Below are 19,252 nucleotides of genomic sequence, written 5' to 3'. Positions count from 1 at the left end.
GGAGAGAGAAGGAACGGAGGGTGGATCAGTGTCCATTGATGGTTTGGTCTCTGCAATATATTCAGAGATTGCTTCAAGTGTTTCGGAATTCAGAGACGTCGTATGGGAGACAATATTGGAAATAGTAGGGGGAGGATGAGTAAAGATTGGAACTGTACTGGACTGTAACAAGGTAGGGGGGGGGCGATAGGGTGGAGGGAACTGGAGAAGTGTGGAAGGGGACAGAAGAGGCAGAAACCTGGGAGGTGGCAGAAGAGGAAGAAACTTGGGAGGGGACGGGGAAGGAGGGTGAACCTCTACACTTGTAACAGAGCCAGTGAGAGTGGGAGAACCAGGTACAGAGACAGGGAAGGTAAAATGAGGAGGTGGAAGATGGGTAGGAGGTGTTAACGGACTTTTTTTGACTTTTGATAAGTAGAGGGATGATTGGGAAGAGGTGTCGTATGAGATCTCTTCGCTACCGAGGCTTGTGAGAGAGAACACGAAGAAGCGAGATCAGACTGAGGCGTTGAAGTAGGGACGTCTGAGCCTAGGACAGCAAAAGAATTAGATACAGGAGTGACTATGGGAGAGGTAACCACAGAGGTAGTTGCAGAAGATGGGATCCCAGAAGTGGGGGACGTTTTGAAACACGGGAATAAGAAACACGAGGTAGTCTCCCTTGGAGGCGGAGATGAGAAACTGCCATGGCATAAGGGAGACCTTCTGCCTCTTTGAGGTAACGGATTTCCCGCTCGTTTAAGTAGACTTGACAACGGCAAGAGTACGAAGGGTGAGCCTCATGACAATTAAGGCAAGAGGGAGGTCGATTGCAAGACGTATTAGAATGGTCATCGGCACCACAGACTGGGCATTCAGCGATAGATCTGCAATATTTCGCTGGATGGCCAAATCGCCAGCAATTTCTACACTGTTGCGGTGTAGGGATTACCTTTCGAACTTGTAACCCATGTCTTGCTACATAAACTGAGGATGGGAGTTCACAGCTGTCAAAAGTTAAACGAGCCACGTTGCTAGGGTATCGTCTCTGCCCAAGGGCAGGAAGAACGTAAGTGTCTACCTTGAGGATTGGGAGATCTTGGAGTTCCAGCTGTTCAAGAATGTCAGTGCCACATGTCTGGAAACTTTGTTGAACTATGGTATGGGGCAGAATGACGGTACCACTACAAGAATTGAGGGAATGATGTTTTTCAATAGTGACAGGAACAGTATCGATATGGGAAAGACGAGAAAGCTCATGAGCCTGGGTAGCATTCTGTACGGTGATGATGCGCGTACCGCTCTTAAGAGCATGAAAAGAAATATCTTTACCAACATGGCGTAGGAGTGCCTTGCCAATACTGTGGTCAGAAAGATAGGCAGTAGAGGAAGTCAGTCATAAAGTGAAGAATTTAGTCCATTGTGCAGTCTGAAATTGAGCGTGGAAAGGTAGTGAAGGACGTGTCGATCTTTTCTGAGAAGAACGAGAAGGTGGAGAAGGATCATCAGCAGGTAATTGTCGTTGGCATTTAGGCGTGGGACCAGAGTTGGTCCGACGTGGAATGGGCTGGCGATTCAAAAATTGCCACACCGTAGAGGGAGAGGCCGGAAGCATAGTCAGAGGAGAGCGAAGGTCAGATAAATCGAAGGAGTCAGTCGAGGCCTCAGTACCTGAAGCGGGTGAGGAAACAGCACCGGCAAGAGGTACAGAGGCATGAGGAGTGTCCGAAGAGTGGTCCAAAGACGAGGCGGGGTCAGAACGGGGTGCGGTATCAAGAAGGGGCCCGGGGGTAGCAGGTTCATGGACTAGGGCTGCCATGGTTAGGTTACTTCTTTCTTTTTGTTTTTAAGAAAAATAAGGGGGGACAGGGGAGGGATAGTTCCTAGGAGGAATGAAAGGGCCAGAAATCTCCCTCCGCGCCCAAGAGGACCTCAGCACCGCAAGTAGCGCAGATGCAGCATGGAACCCGTGCCATACCCTACCCATCATGCCAGTAAACCGGCAATCCGGGATAGCAACCTCACATCTGCCGAGCTACCTCGGTGGACAAAAGAGAGGGTGGCTGGAAATCTGCCATAAAGCATACCTCCTTCGGCCACCACCCCCGGAATCCGAAAGGTGGCTTCCAGAGATACACCCATCACCCGAGAGACACCCAAAGCCACCCTCCGGGATACCGGAGAGGGATCGGGACATTCCCAGGCAATCCAGATTCCACGGCAAACTACGCCACCGCCAAGAACCTCAACGGAATGGGATGGACCCCGGTACCCTTTCCCCTACCTAGGAACTAGTGTGCCTGTGGAAAAAAAAAATCTCAAAGGCCAAAAAGGAAGGGGTGGGGGGGAGGAGGAGGAGGAAAAGAAAAAGGGGAGGAAGGGATAGGGAACGGGGGATTGGGGGGTTATTAGGTTCGGTCTGAGGAAGGAGACCGACAGGTCTAATTCCTCAGACCAAGAGCCTCTTCACCACGCCAAGGAGCCCCCCTTGAAGAGGATAGGCAGGAGAGGTGCGTCAAGTGACAGGAGCGGAGATAATGTGAGGTCACTGGTGACTAGACCATCTCTCATTATCTCTACCACCACACTACTCACCCTCTCAGTACTTGAAATAAAAAATAAATAAAGGGGACAGTGAATATTACTATTCCACTCAAATATTATCAAGTCCTTGTACAATAATATATTTGGGAACAGGAGAACACTATTGGGTTTAGATAAATGGGGATGGTACACATAAGTAGTGAGACAGGGAATACAATCGACTGACGAAACAGAATATAACTTGACAGTTCACCACAGGAACTTAGCCACAAGTCCCAAGACCTACACAGCCGAGCACTGCTCCAGCCAGTCTCCAACAGCCCACTGGCAGCAGCTCTGCTCGAATCCCCCCTCTCTAGCCGTTTCCTTGAGCTTATATGGTTCTTCAAGCACCCCCAATGAGGTGTGCACCACGTGTTTTGACCTGATGCTAGTCTTAAGCCATGAGGCATGGCTGACAGCTATTTGCCAAGGCAAGGCGTATGACAGTTACTGGTTAGTTAGGTCTTCCTTAGTGACCTCACAAGCACTACATCACACTGGATATATTTTTTTTTTTTGGGGGGGGGGGATAGGGCCTGTGTGTGTTCAGTAAAGTGAAGAGAGCAGATATCTGCATGGTCAATACATCCAGTTGTTGTTGTATGAAAGGGGTATTTAGATCTTTAATATAATTTTTATGGCAACCTTTTGTTGTCATCTGATTAGTGTAAGATAGTTTTGTTGTTGTAGATTCCACGCACCCAACACAGTAAGTGAGATATGAACAGATTACTGTGTAGTGCACTGGGGATAATATTTGTAGTGGTTGTTGGGTAAGCAGTAACAAGCCTTTGAAAGTTCACTAAAATTTAATTTTCTTGTATGCAGGTATTGCATTTCAGCATACAGTAGCTAGGTAAAGGTTTAGGGATTTAATTCTGTCCTCCTTATATATGAGAGTCTTAGATAGACACAAATGTAGTACACTGTGATCTTTTATTGACATTTTGCCTACATAGTCAGCTTTATAAAGTCCTGTTTATGACTTAGCCCACAGTCTGAGTGAAATGTTAATAAAGGATCACATTATACCGTATTTGTATATTTATCCACCATACTACGGGTTTAGCGCTTCCCCCTTGATTATAATAATATCCACCATACTGGTACAATAATTTATACCAATTATCTCCATTTATCGTCGCAAATGACTAACGGAGTTGTTTTCTAAGAAGCACTGACATGTAGGCAAATCCTTTGAGTGTAGAGCATCATTTAGAGTAAAGTATCTCAATACTATGGGGTAAATAAGAGTAAAATCGTGTGATCAGGTGAATAATTTAAGTTCCTTGTTCAGTAAATTTTTCCTCAAATTTGAGCATAGTATTTTTTCCAATGTCGTCTCTCAAAAATGTTGCTTAACTTTAGGTATTGCCTATGAATGTCAATTTAAAAAAGAGAATAAGAATTAAGAAGTCAAGTACTGTATATATATTTGTTAATGTTTACTAATACAGTGGTACCCTGACCCAGCTTGTAACTCGATTCCAGCAAAATTCCTGAACCTCGGGAGGCAGGAGAAAATACTTCAATGTAACGCTAATATCAACTCTACAGCTTATTTATCTATCAAAATTGATCTAATATGACATAAACATTATTATTATTATAATCAAAAAGAAGCGCTAAGCCACAAGGACTATACAGCGCTGCAGGGCAGGAAGGAAGCAAGGGCGGCAAAAGGGAGATGGATGAGTAATAGGTTACGGATAACAGCGGGTAGTGGATGGTGAAAGGGTAAAGGGCAGCAAGAGACTGAACTAGAAAGGGCTGAGGGGAGTGCGAAAAGTATCATCAGAGTTTGTGGAGTAAATCAGTCGTTGTCAAGAAGTCAATGAGAGTCAGGATTAAAGGAGGGTCCATCAGCAAGAAGGGAAGGTAAAGAGAGAGTAGTAGAACGATGACAACGTTGGAGGTAAATTCTGCGTGCTCGTTGATAGAGAGGGCAGTCTAACAGAATGTGGCTAATTGATACTGGAACTTGACACTGCTCTGGTGGCCTGGTGGTTAACGCTCTCGCTTCACACGGCGAGGGCCTGGGTTCGATTCCCAGCCAGAGTAGAAATATTGGACGTGTTTCTTTCCACCTGTTGTCTATGTTCCCCATCAGTAAAATGGGTACCTGGGTGTTAGTCGACTGGTGTGGGTCGCATCCTGGGACACTGACCTAAGGAGGCCTGGTCACAGACTGGGCCGCGGGGGCGCTGACCCCCGGAACTCTCTCCAGGTAAACTGTAAGAGAAGTAGATAGATAGTGCTCACAGAGAGGAACAGGGTGCCTCGCCATGAGATACCCATGAGTAAGACGAGTGTGGCCAATGCGAAGGCGGGAGAGAGTGGTCTCCCAACCTCGGCACTGATGACAAGAAGACGGCCAGTAACCTATGCTCGGTTTAATAGAATGAAGTTTGTTACCGAGCAGAGTTGACCAACGTTGTTGCCAACGGGTGCGAAGGTGGGTAGCTATTGCAGCAAAATAGTCCAGAAATGGAACACCTCGATAGGAAATTGGTAGGTCATGTACTGCTGACCGCGCAGCAGTGTCTGCCTGTTCATTGCCCTGTACGTCGACATGACCAGGGACCCAACAAAAAACAATATCTTTATGTTTGGTAGAGATACGGCGTAGCCAAAGTTGGATACGGAGAACTAGGGGATGAGATGTATCAAATTTTCGTATAGCCTGTAGAGCACTAAGGGAGTCTGAGACTACTATAAATGATGACACAGGCATAGATGCGATACGAATAAGTGCTGCAAGAATGGCATACAGTTCAGCAGTAAAAATGCTAGCTGAAGATAGTAAATGCCCCCGCACAACGCTGTCCGGAAACACTGCTGCGAATCCGACACCGTCTGAAGACTTAGAGCCATCTGTGTACACAGTGGTGGCATGAGAATGGGAGTGGAAGTGATCAAGAAAAAGAGAGCGGGAAGCCACCGTAGGCAGTTGAGTTTTCGAGCAAGGGAGTGAGAAAGAACAGACCCGAACAGCTGGAACTTCCCACGGGGGTGGGGAAAAGTGAGATGCTACATGAACATATAAAGGTGGTAACTGAAGGGAAGACAAGAGTGAATGTAGGCGAAGAGAAAAGGGACGGAGCAAACAGGGGCGGCGAATGAATAAAGAATGTCTACTAACATCGGTGACCATTCTATAAATGGAAGGATTGTGTAGATCGTGAGAGCGTACATAGTAGCGAAGGCAATGGGCATCACGGCGATCAGACAAGGATGGAACATTCGCTTCTGTATAGAGGCTCTCAACAGGGGAAGAGCGAAAAGCACCAAGGCACAAACGTAATCCTTGGTGATGGATAGAGTTAAGGCTAGAGAGAGTAGCAGGAGAGGCCGCGGAATAAATCTGGTCACCATAATAGAGTTTCGATAAAACGAGGGCTGAATATAGGTGAAGCAGAGTTGGACGATCAGCTCCCCAGGAAAGATGAGCAAGGGTTTTAAGAAGGTTTAGCCGGCTGTGACAAGTTGCCTTCAGAGAGGTAATGTGAGGTTTCCAGGATAACCGACGGTCAAAGAGAAGGCCTAGAAACCTGACTGTATCACGTTCGGGGATACGGGAGCCATAGAGATACAAAGGATGATCGGAGATAACAGAGCGTCTAGTGAAAGTAATTTGGTGAGTTTTGGTACTTGAAAATTTAAACCCATGCGTGGTGGCCCAAGTGGAAACACGGTCGACCGCATGCTGGAGAGAAACTGCAATAAGGTGACAGTCAGCGCCTGCACAAGCAATAGCGAAGTCATCAACATAGTGATGACCAAATATTGGGTGGAAGAACAGAGGCCAAATCATTTATAGCAAGGAGAAAAAGTGTTGTGCTTAGAACACATCCCTGAGGGACACCTTCAGCTTGGACGAAGTCCGGGGAAAGAACATTATTGACTCGAACACGGAAATGTCTGTCAGTTAAAAAAGTTCTAAAGGAAGGATGGTAGATTGCCTCGGAAGCCTAAGGAATGGGCCTGGGCCAAAATATTATACCTCCAAGTTGTGTCATATGCCTTCTCAAGGTCAAAAAATATGGTAATAACTGAGTGATTATTCGCAAAGGCATTATGAACATACGTATCCAAGCGTAGTAAGGGGTCTATGGTAGAACGACCCTTACGAAAGCCATATTGACTAGCGGAGAGACTGTTGTGTGTCTCTAAATACCACATTAAACGTCGATTTACGAGACGTTCCATCACTTTGCAAACTGCACTAGTAAGAGCGATGGGGCGATAGTGGGAGGCATCATGTCCTGTAGTACCCGGTTTGCGGAAAGGGAGAACAATGGCAGTTTTCCACAGCTGGGGAAGAACTCCTTGTGCCCAAATAAGATTGAAGAGGTGTAAGAGGACTACAAGGGCTGACCGATGTAAATGTTGTAACATACGAATATGAATGTCGTCAGGCCCAGCTGCCGATGATCGGCAAGCTGAAAGCGTGGCCTCCAGTTCTTGAAGTGTAAAAGGCACGTTATACTGTTCTTCTCTGAGAGAAGAAAAGTCCAAGGGTACTAACTCTCTGGCAGACTTTGAGGAAAGAAACGAGGGGCATAGATACGGACCAGATGTGTGCCAAGTTCAATGGCAACGTCGAGAGGGTTTGCTACATCAACACCAGCGACCCGTAGAACAGGAGCCGGGTCAGGAGAGTATTTACCACTCAATTTCCTCACTTTTTTCCAGACTGCACTCATAGAAGAAGCAGAGGTGATGGTGGAAACATAGTCTCGCCAACAAGTGCGTTTAGCTTCACGGATGACACGGCGAGCGATTGCACGCTTCTGCTTAAAATCAAGAAGTCTCTCAGCGGTTCTATTGTACCGGTACCTGCCCCATGCAGCACGTTTCAAACGTACTGCACGAGCACAAGCAGGAGACCACCAAGGCACGCACTTCTGAGAATGCCTGCCTGAGGTTTGGGGTATAGAATGAGAAGCTGCGGTATAAACTGACGTCGAGAAGATGTGTAGGAGCTCATCAATGGAGGATGAAGAAGGAACCTCACTAAAAGCAGTGAGGTGTGAGTAAAGATCCCAATTTGCCCGATCAAATTGCCAGCGAGGGCTACGGAAAGGTGGTGAATAGGAAGGAGAAGTAAAAATGATCGCTGTCATGCAAGTCTGGTAGAACAGACCAGGTGAAGTCTAGTGCAGTGGAGGAAGAGCAGACTGATAGATCGATGCACGAGAGAGTATGAGTACAAGGATCAAAATGGGTGGGAGTACCTGTATTTAAAACATGGAGGGGGTGAGAGGCGAGAAAAGCCTCCAACTGGATGCCACGTGAGTCACAATGAGACCCCCCCCCCAGAGGAAATGGTGGGCATTAAAATCACCAAGTAACAGAAGTGGTGGTGGTAAGGATGAAACAAGAAAGGCAAAGTCTGGGATAGAAAATGCTCGAGAAGGAGAGAGATATAAAGAACATATTGTAAACCACTTATTCAAGTGGATACGGGCTGCAGTGTAATGCAGCGAGGTATGGACAAATAGTTGACAGTACGGAATATCATTGCATAGAAGAAGGGCACTTTCATTAAAGGTCCCATCTGAGAAAGGATCCGAAGAATATAATAAATTATAGCCTGAGATAGGTTGGAAAACAGCAGAGTGTAATTTTGGTTCTTGTAAGCAAGCACCAACAGGGGAAAACCTGGAAAGCAACATCTGAAGCTCACCCCGATTACCCGAGGCCGCGGATATTCCACTGTAAATAGGCCATGATTGGCGATGAAGAAAATACCAGGAATCTGTAGGTAAAGGCACCTACGGACTAGAGGGGTTAGAAAAGTCAACGTGTGGTGGCATTGGAAGACGTTCAAGTAGCGAAGGAACGGAGTGCTGCGAAGAATGGGGTTGTGAAGATGGAGGAGAGGGAAGAGAAGGAACAGGAAGTGAATCAGTGTCCATTGAAGGTTTAGTCTCTGCAATATATTCTGAAATGGCTTCAAGTGTTTCTGAATTCAAAGATGTATGGGAGACCATATTGGAGATAAGAGGAGGAGGGTGAGTAAAGACTGGGACAGTAATGGACTGTACCAAAGTAGAGGGGGAGTGAAGAGTGTAAGGGACTGGAGATGAAGTGTGGGGGGGGGGGGGAGGAGAGGCAGAAACCTGGGAGGTGGCAGAAGAGGGAGAAACTTGAGAGGGGACGGGGGTGGAAGGCATAGTACGAGGAGGAGGGTGAATCTCCACACTTGTAATAGAGCCAGAGAGAGGGGAAGAACTAGGTACAGAGACTGGAAAGGTCAAGTGTGGAGGTGGAAGAAGGGAAGGAAGGGGCAAAGATGATTTGAGCAATGTGGATTTTTTGGGCTTCTGAGTATAGGGGCGATTGGTATTAGGTGTCGTACGAGGTCTTGTCGATACTGGGGCCTGCAAGGAAGGACGCGAAGATGTGAGAACAGACTGAGTTGTAGTCGGGACGTCAGAGCCAAGGACAGCAAAAGGATTAGATGCCGTAGTGGCTATGGGAGGGGTAACAACAGAGGAGGCTGCAGAAGATGGGACCCCAGAAGTGGGGGGATGTTTGGAAACACGAGAATAAGAAACACGGGGTAGTCTCCCTTGGAGGCAGAGATGAGTAACTGCCATAGCATAAGGGAGACCTTCTGCCTCTTTGAGGCAACGGATTTCACGTTCATTTAAGTAGACCTAGCAACGGCGGGAGTACGAAGGGTGAGCTTCGTTACAATTAAGGCAAGATGGAGGTTGACTGCAAGATGTATTAGGATAGTCGTCGGCACCACAGACTGGGCATTCGGCGATAGATCTGCAATATTTCGCTGGGTGACCAAAACGCCAGCAATTACTACATTGTTGCGGTGTAGGTATCACCTTCCGAACTTGTAACCGATGTCCCGCGACATATACAGAGGACGGGAGTTCTCGGCTGTCAAAAGTTAAACGAGCCACATTGCAAGGGTAATGTCTCCGCCCCCAGGCAGGAAGGACATAAGTGTCTACTTTGAGGATTGGGAGATCCTGGAGTTCCAGCTGTTCAAAAATGTCATTGCCACATGACTGGAAATTCTGTTGGACTATGGTATGGGGCAGAATGACAGTACCACTACAAGAATTGAGAGAAAGATGTTTTTCAATAGTGATAGGAGTAGTATCGATATTCGAAAGGAGAGAAAGATCATGAGCTTGGGTAGCATTCTGGACAGTGACGATGCGCATACCGCTCTTGAGAGCATGAAATGAAATATCTCTACCAACATGACGCAGGAGCGCTTTGCCAATACTATGGTCAGAAAGGTAGGCAGAAGAAGTCTGTCTTAAAGTAAAGAATTTAGTCCATTGTGTGGTCCGAAACTGAGCGTGGAGAGGGAGTGCTTGACGTGTCGGTCTTTTCCGAGTAGAATGGGAAGGTAACGAAGGAGCATCATCAGGAGATTGACGTTGGCGTTTAGGAGTAGGACCGGAGTTGGTCCGGCGTGAAATGGGTGGGCGATTCGAAAATTGCCGTACCGTAGAGGGAGAAGCCGGAAGCATAGTCAAAGGAGAGTGGAGTTCAGACAAATCGAAGGAGTCAGTCGAAGCCCCGGTACCTGAAGCGGGTGAGGAAACAGCACCAGCAAGAGGTACAGGGGCTTCAGGAGTGTCCGAAGAGTGGTCTAAACACAAGGCAGGGTCAGAATGGGGTGCAGTATCAAGAAGAGGCCCGGGGGTAGTGGGTTCATGGACTAGGGCTGCCATGGTTAGGTTACTCCTTTGCTTTTTGTTTTTAAGAAAAAAAAAGAATAAAAAAAAGGGGGGAGCGGGGAGGAATAGTTCCCAGGAGGAATGAAAGGGCCGGAAATCTCCCTCTGCACCCAAGAGGACCTCAACACCGCTAGTAGCGCAGATGCAGCATGGAACCCATGCCATACCCTACCCTTCATGCCAGTAAACCAGCAATCCGGGATAGCAACCTCACATCTGCCGAGCTACCTCGGTGGACAAAAGAGAGGGCGGCCGGATATCCGCCACAAAGCATACCTCCTTCAGCCACCACCCCCGGAATCCGAAAGGTGGCTTCCAGAGATACACCCGTCGCCCAAAAGACACCCAAAGCTACTCCGGGATACCGGAGAGGGATCGGGACATCCCCAGGCAATCCAGATTCCACGGCAAACTACGCCACCGCCAAGAACCTCAACGGAATGGGATGGACCCCGGTGTCCTTTCCCCTACCTAGGAACTAGCGCGCCTGTGGGAGAAATCCCAAAGGACAAAAGGGAGGGGTGAGGAGGAGGAGGAGGAATGGAAAAAGGGGAGGATGGGATAGGGGAGGGGAGAATGGGGGGTAATTAGGTTCGGTCTGAGGAAGAAGACCGACAGGGCTAATTCCTCAGACCAAGAGCCTCTTCACCACGCCAAGGAGCCCCCCTTGAAGAGGATGACATAAACAACATATACTCTAGAATGAATAAAACATGTCATTATGTGAGGAGTGGCGGCGACCACTCCCTAGGTAAAAAAAAAAATAATTATCACTGACCATATCTTCCCATTCTTGCCCTACCGAGGTCTTATCATAAGAGAAGACAGCATTTGTGAGGCTAACTGCACTAGATCACTAGTTTCATAAGGAAAACACTGAAACAAGCAATTTTCTCTGATTTCCCCGCCCCCCGAGTCAGGAGACAAGCCTACATTTTGAGTGAATATCTTGGAAGTAAATCAGCATAAATACCCTGTGCCTGCTCACAGAGAAGGCACAAAATACATACATATTACGCTTGTACTGCCTCGCCAAGTCGACTAAATGCATACCTCACTTGTATTTTTCTATGATTTCATGCTTTAACCCTTTGACTGTTTCAGGCCCCTCTCTGAAACTGTCATTCTGTCACCAAATATTAAAAAAAAAAAAAAATTTGCCATCAGTACTTACCGAGATATAGAGCCGCAAAGTTTGCAGAAAGTGACGTGCGTACGGCAACAGCGGCGACTGCCGCCCACCCAGTATTCTTTTATTTACTCTAATTCAAAGGTTTCTTGCATTTTTCAATATTTTTCTGTTCCAGGTAACTTATGTGGCCTGTGAGACCAATGTAAGGTGCATTCTTCAAATATACACTCATTATTTACAACACAATAACAGAACAAACTATCACTATTAGTTTGTGTAAACAGTTTATTACTAATGTTCCATAATATATATACATATGTACAGTCACTAAACACGTTCCTAGAACTGCTGCAGCTTGTGGAACTCTTTGAAATATGGGTATATGCAGAGGGGCACTTCACACTCCTCACACATAAAACGAGTGGCTCTGCGTGTTTGTGGGCGTTTTGTGGTATGCATACATACATAACACCTGAGCATTTTTCTTGGCAGTAGTAGGAGGCAGATGTATGGGGTAGTGATCACCAGGCCTGAAACGAGATGACGTGTGTGGGCGCTGGTCTATTGCAGGAGTTGCTCCTTGGTACTTTGCAATTATTTGTCTGATTACTGACAGGCAAAATTCACCATATTTTGGTGTTTTGTTGGTCTTCAACTTGTAAATGTTATAAGCATTTAGCATAGAGATATCAACAAGATGGAAAAAAAGTTTTATATACCACTTATAACTCTTGCGCACCCAATCTGCATGTCACATTTGTCCACTAAGCGCATATTGAGGTTGTAGTCCATGACAGCTGCAGGCTTTAGAATGGGTTCATTGGTCTCTCTGTTGTCCCTGCCACTGGGTACCATTTCGTTTCTGTGAACTGATGTCAACAATGTGACATCACGTTTGTCATGATGTCATTGGCAGCAAAGGCTTGCACCTCACCTCTGCGAGTGCCAGCGTCGAACCTTGGCATATGTTTACGATTACCACGCACTATGCCACACACGTCTGTCAAGTTCACTTGCAAGAAATCACTGAGTATGGGGCTTGTGTACCAGTTATCAGTAAATAACATATGCCCCTTACCAAGATATGGTTCCATCATTGTTCAAACCACATCACCAGAGATACCCAATAACTTCATGGTATCTCTCAAAGTATTACTGCCAGTGTACACAATGATATCCAAAACTAGACCACTTCTGCAATCACACAGTACAAATAGCTTTATACCAAAGTGTTTCCTCTTGCTTGGTATATATTGCTTGAATGAGAGTCTTCCTTTGAATAAAATCAAGGACTCATCAATAACAAGCTTCCTGAAGGGATAAAAATACATGCAGCACTTTTGTTTCAGGTACATAAACACATTTCTGATCTTATATAACCTGTCGCTTCTGTCAGGCCTGGTTTTGTCTGAAAAGTGTAACATACGTAACAGTATCAGGAAACGATTGACACCTATAATGTCACTAAAACCTGGAGTTGAAATCAGGCGTTCTGTTGCCCAATATGTGGTGACAGTGTGCTTATACATATGTGGCATAAGCATTATTGTGGCAAAAAACAGGTACATCTCTGCCACAGTTGTCTCCTTCCACTTGTGTAGCCGTGATTTTGGTGAGAGAATTGTATTTGCCATGGTGTAATCACAGTATGTGTTTGTTTCCCTGACAATGATGTCCATCAGGGGTTCATCGAAGAATAACTCAAAGCAGTCCAGTTCACTGGCATTGTTCCCAAGTGGACAAGATGGCTTTATTCCACTTTGTGTTTCATCAAAGTCGTGGGGACTGGGAACAAACTCGTCACTGTCCTGCCACTCCCAGATGCGGTCTGCTGGTGGGGTCTGGATATTGTACCGTGGTTGTGGTGGTGCAGGTTGTGGGAGTGTGGGGTAGGGTTAGGCTGGTTGTTGTGCAGAGTCAGCAGCGTGGCCCGCTGATGGTGCCACATGGGCCGTGCCACCCTCACTATCACCACCACTGCCTGCTCCATCACTCACATCATTCATACCCATCGTTACAATATTGTCATCTTCACTATCAGGTCGTGGTGTAGGGCCACGGGATGTGCTCCCAGAGTTTCTCCTTCCCCTTGGAACAACATATGAAACACTACCAGACCGCATGCTACGTCGTACATACTGCCGCTTCACTGGGGAATATTCACTCTCACTGTCACTAGAACTGCTTTCAATGACCTTGAAATCACTATCACTGCTAACATCTGGGTGTTGTACACGACCAAATAGTTTCCTCTTTCGTCCTGGTACAGGCGAACGTGAACGTGAACAAGCCGGCCCAGCACCAGAGGTGGAAGGTTGTGGGTCATCTGGGTTTTCATCACTAATTACGTTATCCTGGGCACTTTTTCCGGTAGCACTCACTTCAAAACCCTGGAATTCACTGTCACTGACATTTTCATCCCTGTTAGAGCTATCACTTGGGAACAAAAGACCTCCAATCCACTGAGGAGTGAGGAACTTCTTACCGAGAGGCATGGTGAAAATGGACTAACAACATGGCGTTCCCACAATGCACTGCTGGGTCCCAGATTTTTTTCACAGGGTGCATACCGACCACTGAGACCCATTCTCTCTCATGTAGGCCTACCAGGCCTTTCCCGCTTGATTTGAAGCCGCTAGAATTTGTGCGTATAAATACGTCAGAAACATTGGCTCGTAAGACGTATTTATACGTCGGAAACAGTCAAAGGGTTAATTCAATGGACATCATCTCAGCACTGTCCTTTGCACTTCGTTTCTTAGGGCCCATGGTTAGAAAAAAGAAATTTGGCAAAACAACTGCACAAAATACAAGCATAACACGAGAGATGCTTCCACGGCGAGGTAACCATGTGCACTGTTGTGGTGTTTGCTGCGCCATCTAGTGGCGGAGTATCTGAAGCTCGCTCGTAACTCTGATTTTGGCTCGCAATTCAAAAAAAATTGACAGTGATGGCTCGTAACTCAGAAAACTCGTAAATTGGGGCACTCGTAAGTTCTAAGGGTTATGAACCCCTCACCCTTCCAAACCCTGTCTCAAACCAGGCCTTATAAATTGAAAAGGAAACATTAAAAGAACTTAACTTTTCCACTGTTAGGAGCCCCCAAATTAAGAATCTACAGGCAAATGAAAAGTGTATAATCAATGCAAGTAGGAGAATGCAAGATTTGCCTGTATTTTAAATGCTTAAGAGGCAACAAAAATACAATACCATAAAACCTACTTATGTATGAAAGTATAGTAGTACCAACACTCTTATATGGGTGTGAATGCAGTAGCGAGGCGGCAGTTGGAGATGTCCTGTCTAAGGGCAATGTGTGGTGTAAATATTATGCAGAAAATTCAGAGTGTGGATATTAGGAGGTGTGGAGTTAATAAAAAGTATTAGAGGGGTTGTTGAGGTGGTTTGGTCATTTAGAGAGAATGGATCAAAGTAGAATGACATGGAGAGCATTTAAATCCGTAGGGAAAGGAAGGTGGGGAAGGAGTAAGGGGCTTCCAACAGGCGTGCATGAGCGTGTTCAATAGGAGTGAATGGAGACGAATAGTATTTGGGACCTGTTGGAGTGTGAGCAGGGTAATATTTAGTGAAGGGATTCAGGGAAACCAGTTATTTTTACATAGCTGGACTTGAGTCCTGGAAATGGGAAGTACAATGCCTGCACTCTAAAGGAGGGGTTTTGGGATATTAGCAGTTTGGAGGGATAGGTTGTGTCTTTTTATACGTATATGCTTCTAAACTGTTGTGTTCTGAGCACCTCTGCAAAAATAGTGATTATGTGAGTGAGGTGAAAGTATTTTCTTTTTGGGTCACCCTGCCTCAGTGGGAGACGGCCTACTTGAAAAAAAAAAAAAACCTAGTTATGTAAAACATTTAACAGGTTTTATTTTGGAGCATATTCCATCCTGTATCATGCTTCAGTTGGTGCATGACCTTACCTGTGATGAGCTTCTTGGAAGAGGGGGCTTCATGGCAGCTTTAGCTCCATTTCTTGGGGGCAGTTCTGGAGGGTCCTCATCATTGTCAAGGCTTTTGAGTGAGGCTGATTTGACAGTCACCATACTGGAGGAGGATGTGAGGGAGTCATTACTGGAAGCTACACTCTGTTTGGAGGGTGATCCTGGGGAGGCTTTGGCTTCACTGATGTCTTCACTGGAAGCTGAAGACACTGTATTCTTTGTTGGTGACTTTAGGATGGTGTTATAACTAGAGTGACTTGTCATGTCATCTTGTGAAACAGATTTTGATAAGTTACCAGTGCTCATGGAAATGCTTCTTTGAATTTTTGAAGTGGGAGGAAAAGGCTTTGATTTCTTTGGGTTTGTCAAAGTGCCAGTTCGAGTGATAGGAGTGCGTGGAGGAGGAGGAGGAGGAGGTGAAGAATCCTCTTCCTTCACCTCTGCCTTACTGGTTGGCACAGTCATTTGGCGCTGAAGAGTTGATGGTCGTTGAAGAGAACCAGTACCCCAGTTTCCTCCAGAACTAAATGTTCGCACTCTAGACATCACAGATGGATGCTTAAAGTCACAGCTCTCATTTCCTTTTTCCTGACCTCCACTTGTCACTTTGGCACTAATGAGTTGTTGTCTCTTAAGAGTGTCAAAACTTTTGAACATCTTATCATTTTCCTCCAAAGCCTGTGCTAGTTTGGTATCCAGTTCATGTCCTACATTAGAATTATTTGATCTGAGACTATCATAACCTGAGGAGTCACTTGGAGAGTGAGAGCTTTCTTTGCTGAGTTTCAGTAGCAACTGTCGATTGTCTATGGAGGCACTAGAGTTAGGTGGAGTAACATGTGTGGGCCTTGGAGCTTCAAAGCGCCTCTGAAGGGATGCTACCTTCCCCACCAGATTGGTACGCTTAGGCACTGTCTCCGAGCTGACTCGCACCTCGCCAACTTCGTGGTCTTTCTCCCCGCCTTCAATATCACTGCTGTCCTCGCACACCATCTGCAATATTTAATATTTATTCTAGCTAATTGTTTATAGTTAATTACATTCAAGATATTGTCAAATAACATTCGGGAAGCACAGTAATACCTCTCATTAACAGATTTTGCCAATTTCAGACATTATAACCTGGCTGGATAAATGGTGGAAGTGTGCAATAAAATGGAAAAAAGTTCACAAGTCCGGACTTTGTTCAGAGTAGTAGTGTCCGGTTGTCTTCTGAAGCATCAGATCAAAATCTGATTTGTGGGGTAATTCCTATATTAACATATTCTAATGTTTCTTCACATTTAAACCCTTATGTGGCTGTATCAACAGTCATATAATGCTTTCAAATAGTCCTATCTGTGGTGATATCATATAAAAATGTATACCCCTTGTCTTATGGCATATGTAAATGTAGTTCCAGTAATACTGTATATAGTACTACAGTGGAACCTCGACTTACAAGTTTAATCTGTTCCATGATCTTGCTCATATCCCGAGTCAATTTTCCTAATTTAAATTAATTGAAATGCCATTAATCCGCTGCAGCAGAATTCTTGCTCTCAGGACCCAGGACAAAATACTTGAATATGACGCTAATATCAACTTGGTTACTTTTTCACTGAAGAGGACCCTGAAATGGTGTCTAGAGCAGCTGATGCCTTACCATCAGTTGTATAATGTACTGCAGGGTAAAATAGAATGGAAATCCATTACAGAATTTATGCACACTCCAGTAAAACCATTGACTTTAGTACCAGAACCTCTACCATCCACCTCAGCCCAGTAGGGCCACAGCATAACTCTCCACAAACACCAGCAACCACAATTTAAGGTAAGAAATACATGTACTATTATTTCTGTTGCAGTTATAGTCTTAAGCAGTAAAAACAACATAATACATCACAATGAACTATAATTATAAACTCTTTTATTTTTGCAAGATCTGGAGGTCTAAAAAAAAAGATGTTTGAGGAGAAAACTCGTATCCTGAAAAACTCGTATGGTGGGGCACTCATAAGCTGAGGTTTCACTGTACTGTTGCAGGTATACACATACTTTTGTACAGTATTAAGGCCCCCGAGAACAATTGGGGTAAGCACGTATCCTCTGTTTTTTGTCCCAATATAGATGCATAAATTTTTAGTGTACCTAAATGATTTTATATTGAATATTAATTTACAAAGAACTCACCTTACTAATTCCTTCTTTGGCTTCATAGAGTCTTCGGATGATATCTGATGACCTGTTGTCTCTCTCATCTGAAGTGGGTGGGGGAGGGATAATAAATGCAGAAATGTCATACTCATTCCCTATTCGGCGGTTCTCAGCACACGTCTGAAGGTCCTGGGAATAATATTATTAAAAGGCCTCATTGTAAAGAGTTTAAAAGAACACCATATGGTATTTATTCATATTTAATTTTTATTCTGAATATTTAAATATTGTGGTACCTTGAGTTACGAACCTAATTCGTTCCAGAAGGCTGTTAGAGTGCCGACACCGAACGAATTTGTTCCCATAAGGAATAGTGTAAATTAGATTAGTCCATTTCAGACCCCCAAAAATACACTTACATGATTGTTCAAGTTGGGAGCTGTAAAAAACTCAAGGTACCACTGTATATTAAAAAGCTCCTGCCCAATTGGAAGTGTTCAAGTGTTGGCTATAAATTATCTGCACACTGCATTGTATCTGATGATGATAATGATTACAAATATTTTGCTGTATACTGAAGTCTAGTTTTGGCATATTTTAGGGCAATTACTCTACAAATATGATCAAACTATGGTTGAGAATATAATCATGAACTTACTACACATCCTTCAGGTGGTGGTGGAATGGTAAGATTTGCAATGAAGGAATCTATATCTTCACCTTCCTCAAGGTGAATACCTAGCTGTCGAAGTGCTGCTAAAGTGAAGCTCGGGCCTTTGATACCTCCATTGCTACCCGAGACTCTGTTGACAGCTGCACCATTTACAGGAGAGAAGTCACTGGAGACAACACTGGTATTCAAGCTGCTCAGAGACATAGTGTCCTCTGTATCACTTGCTGCTGAAAGGAAGACAATCTCTTATTTGCTGTTAATGTTAAATTATCTAAACTATTTAAGGAAGTTGCAGGATCAAAAATTATATAATTAATTTAAACCTACATAATGTACAATATGAATTTCGAGTACTACATTTCACTAATTTTGATCCGAGCTTATTAACCCTTTCAGGGTCCAGACCCCGATCTGAAACTTGTCCATGGGGCCCAAAACAAAACAAAAAAATTCTTATGAAACAGCAGAGAAATTTTTCTGAAGGTAATAAAACAAAAAGTGCAGAAGTTGATGGAAAACTGATGAAATTACACTTAGCACGAATTTTGCTGTGTCAGCGATATTTACGCAGTGGCGATTTTGCCCACTCTGACTCCTATTTTAGGCCAATTACAGTGTGCTTGGTTAAAATTATAATAATGTGCATGATCACTAGGGCTAAATTTTTGGAACAACTGACATGTGGAGGTGCACTATAACCAAAGTTGTTGAACTCATTTCCAGCATCTGGCAAGGCTTGGATAACTTTGAAAACCCTCCATGGCTCAGCTTTAAACACTGAAATGAGGTGCTACCTAATTCATCAACTGCAGAGAGTGAAATTCTGATGTGCAAGGGCAGATTTGACCATTAAATCATGCTTAATAAATTTCAATTTACTACTTTTGAATGGCTTCAGTATTTAATGGCTGATGCATCATATGGCAGGATGGTACCAAGTAAGTTTTATTGGTGTGCAGGCAAATTTACTGTAGTAAAATAGTTAAAAGAAAAAGCTTAGAATCATTGGAATCTGTGCCATAACTAAAGAATATCTGATTGACTTCAAATTTTCATCTGTAATGTGGT

General features: G+C 44.7%; 1 protein-coding gene and 1 long non-coding RNA gene across 13 annotated transcripts in view; one reads left to right on the top strand and one right to left on the bottom strand.

Annotated features, from left to right (window-relative positions):
* LOC138853723 (uncharacterized) overlaps positions 1-18,313 on the top strand; it is a 78,429-nt gene extending 60,116 nt beyond the window's left edge. The window contains exon 3 of one of the 2 annotated variants that reach the window (XR_011392880.1): positions 18,184-18,313. This is a non-coding gene — a long non-coding RNA (uncharacterized lncRNA). The remainder of the gene's footprint in view (positions 1-18,183) is intronic. The other variant, XR_011392879.1, reaches the window with a different exon arrangement.
* LOC128692988 (FERM and PDZ domain-containing protein 3) overlaps positions 1-19,252 on the bottom strand; it is an 838,384-nt gene that overhangs the window by 7,043 nt on the left and 812,089 nt on the right. For all 11 annotated transcript variants that reach the window (XM_053782415.2, XM_053782416.2, XM_053782410.2 and 8 more), the window contains 3 exons: positions 18,170-18,408; positions 17,548-17,700; positions 15,355-16,368 (listed from right to left, as the gene is read on the bottom strand). In XM_053782415.2, the coding sequence (XP_053638390.1) occupies positions 15,355-16,368; positions 17,548-17,700; positions 18,170-18,408 (1,406 nt within the window). The remainder of the gene's footprint in view (positions 1-15,354; positions 16,369-17,547; positions 17,701-18,169; positions 18,409-19,252) is intronic.

Source organism: Cherax quadricarinatus, chromosome 38 (genome assembly GCF_038502225.1).
Source record: "Cherax quadricarinatus isolate ZL_2023a chromosome 38, ASM3850222v1, whole genome shotgun sequence".
Taxonomy (NCBI): domain Eukaryota; kingdom Metazoa; phylum Arthropoda; class Malacostraca; order Decapoda; family Parastacidae; genus Cherax; species Cherax quadricarinatus.
Note: the sequence above shows the minus strand (reverse complement) of the source record. Positions and strands in the feature narration are given on the sequence as shown.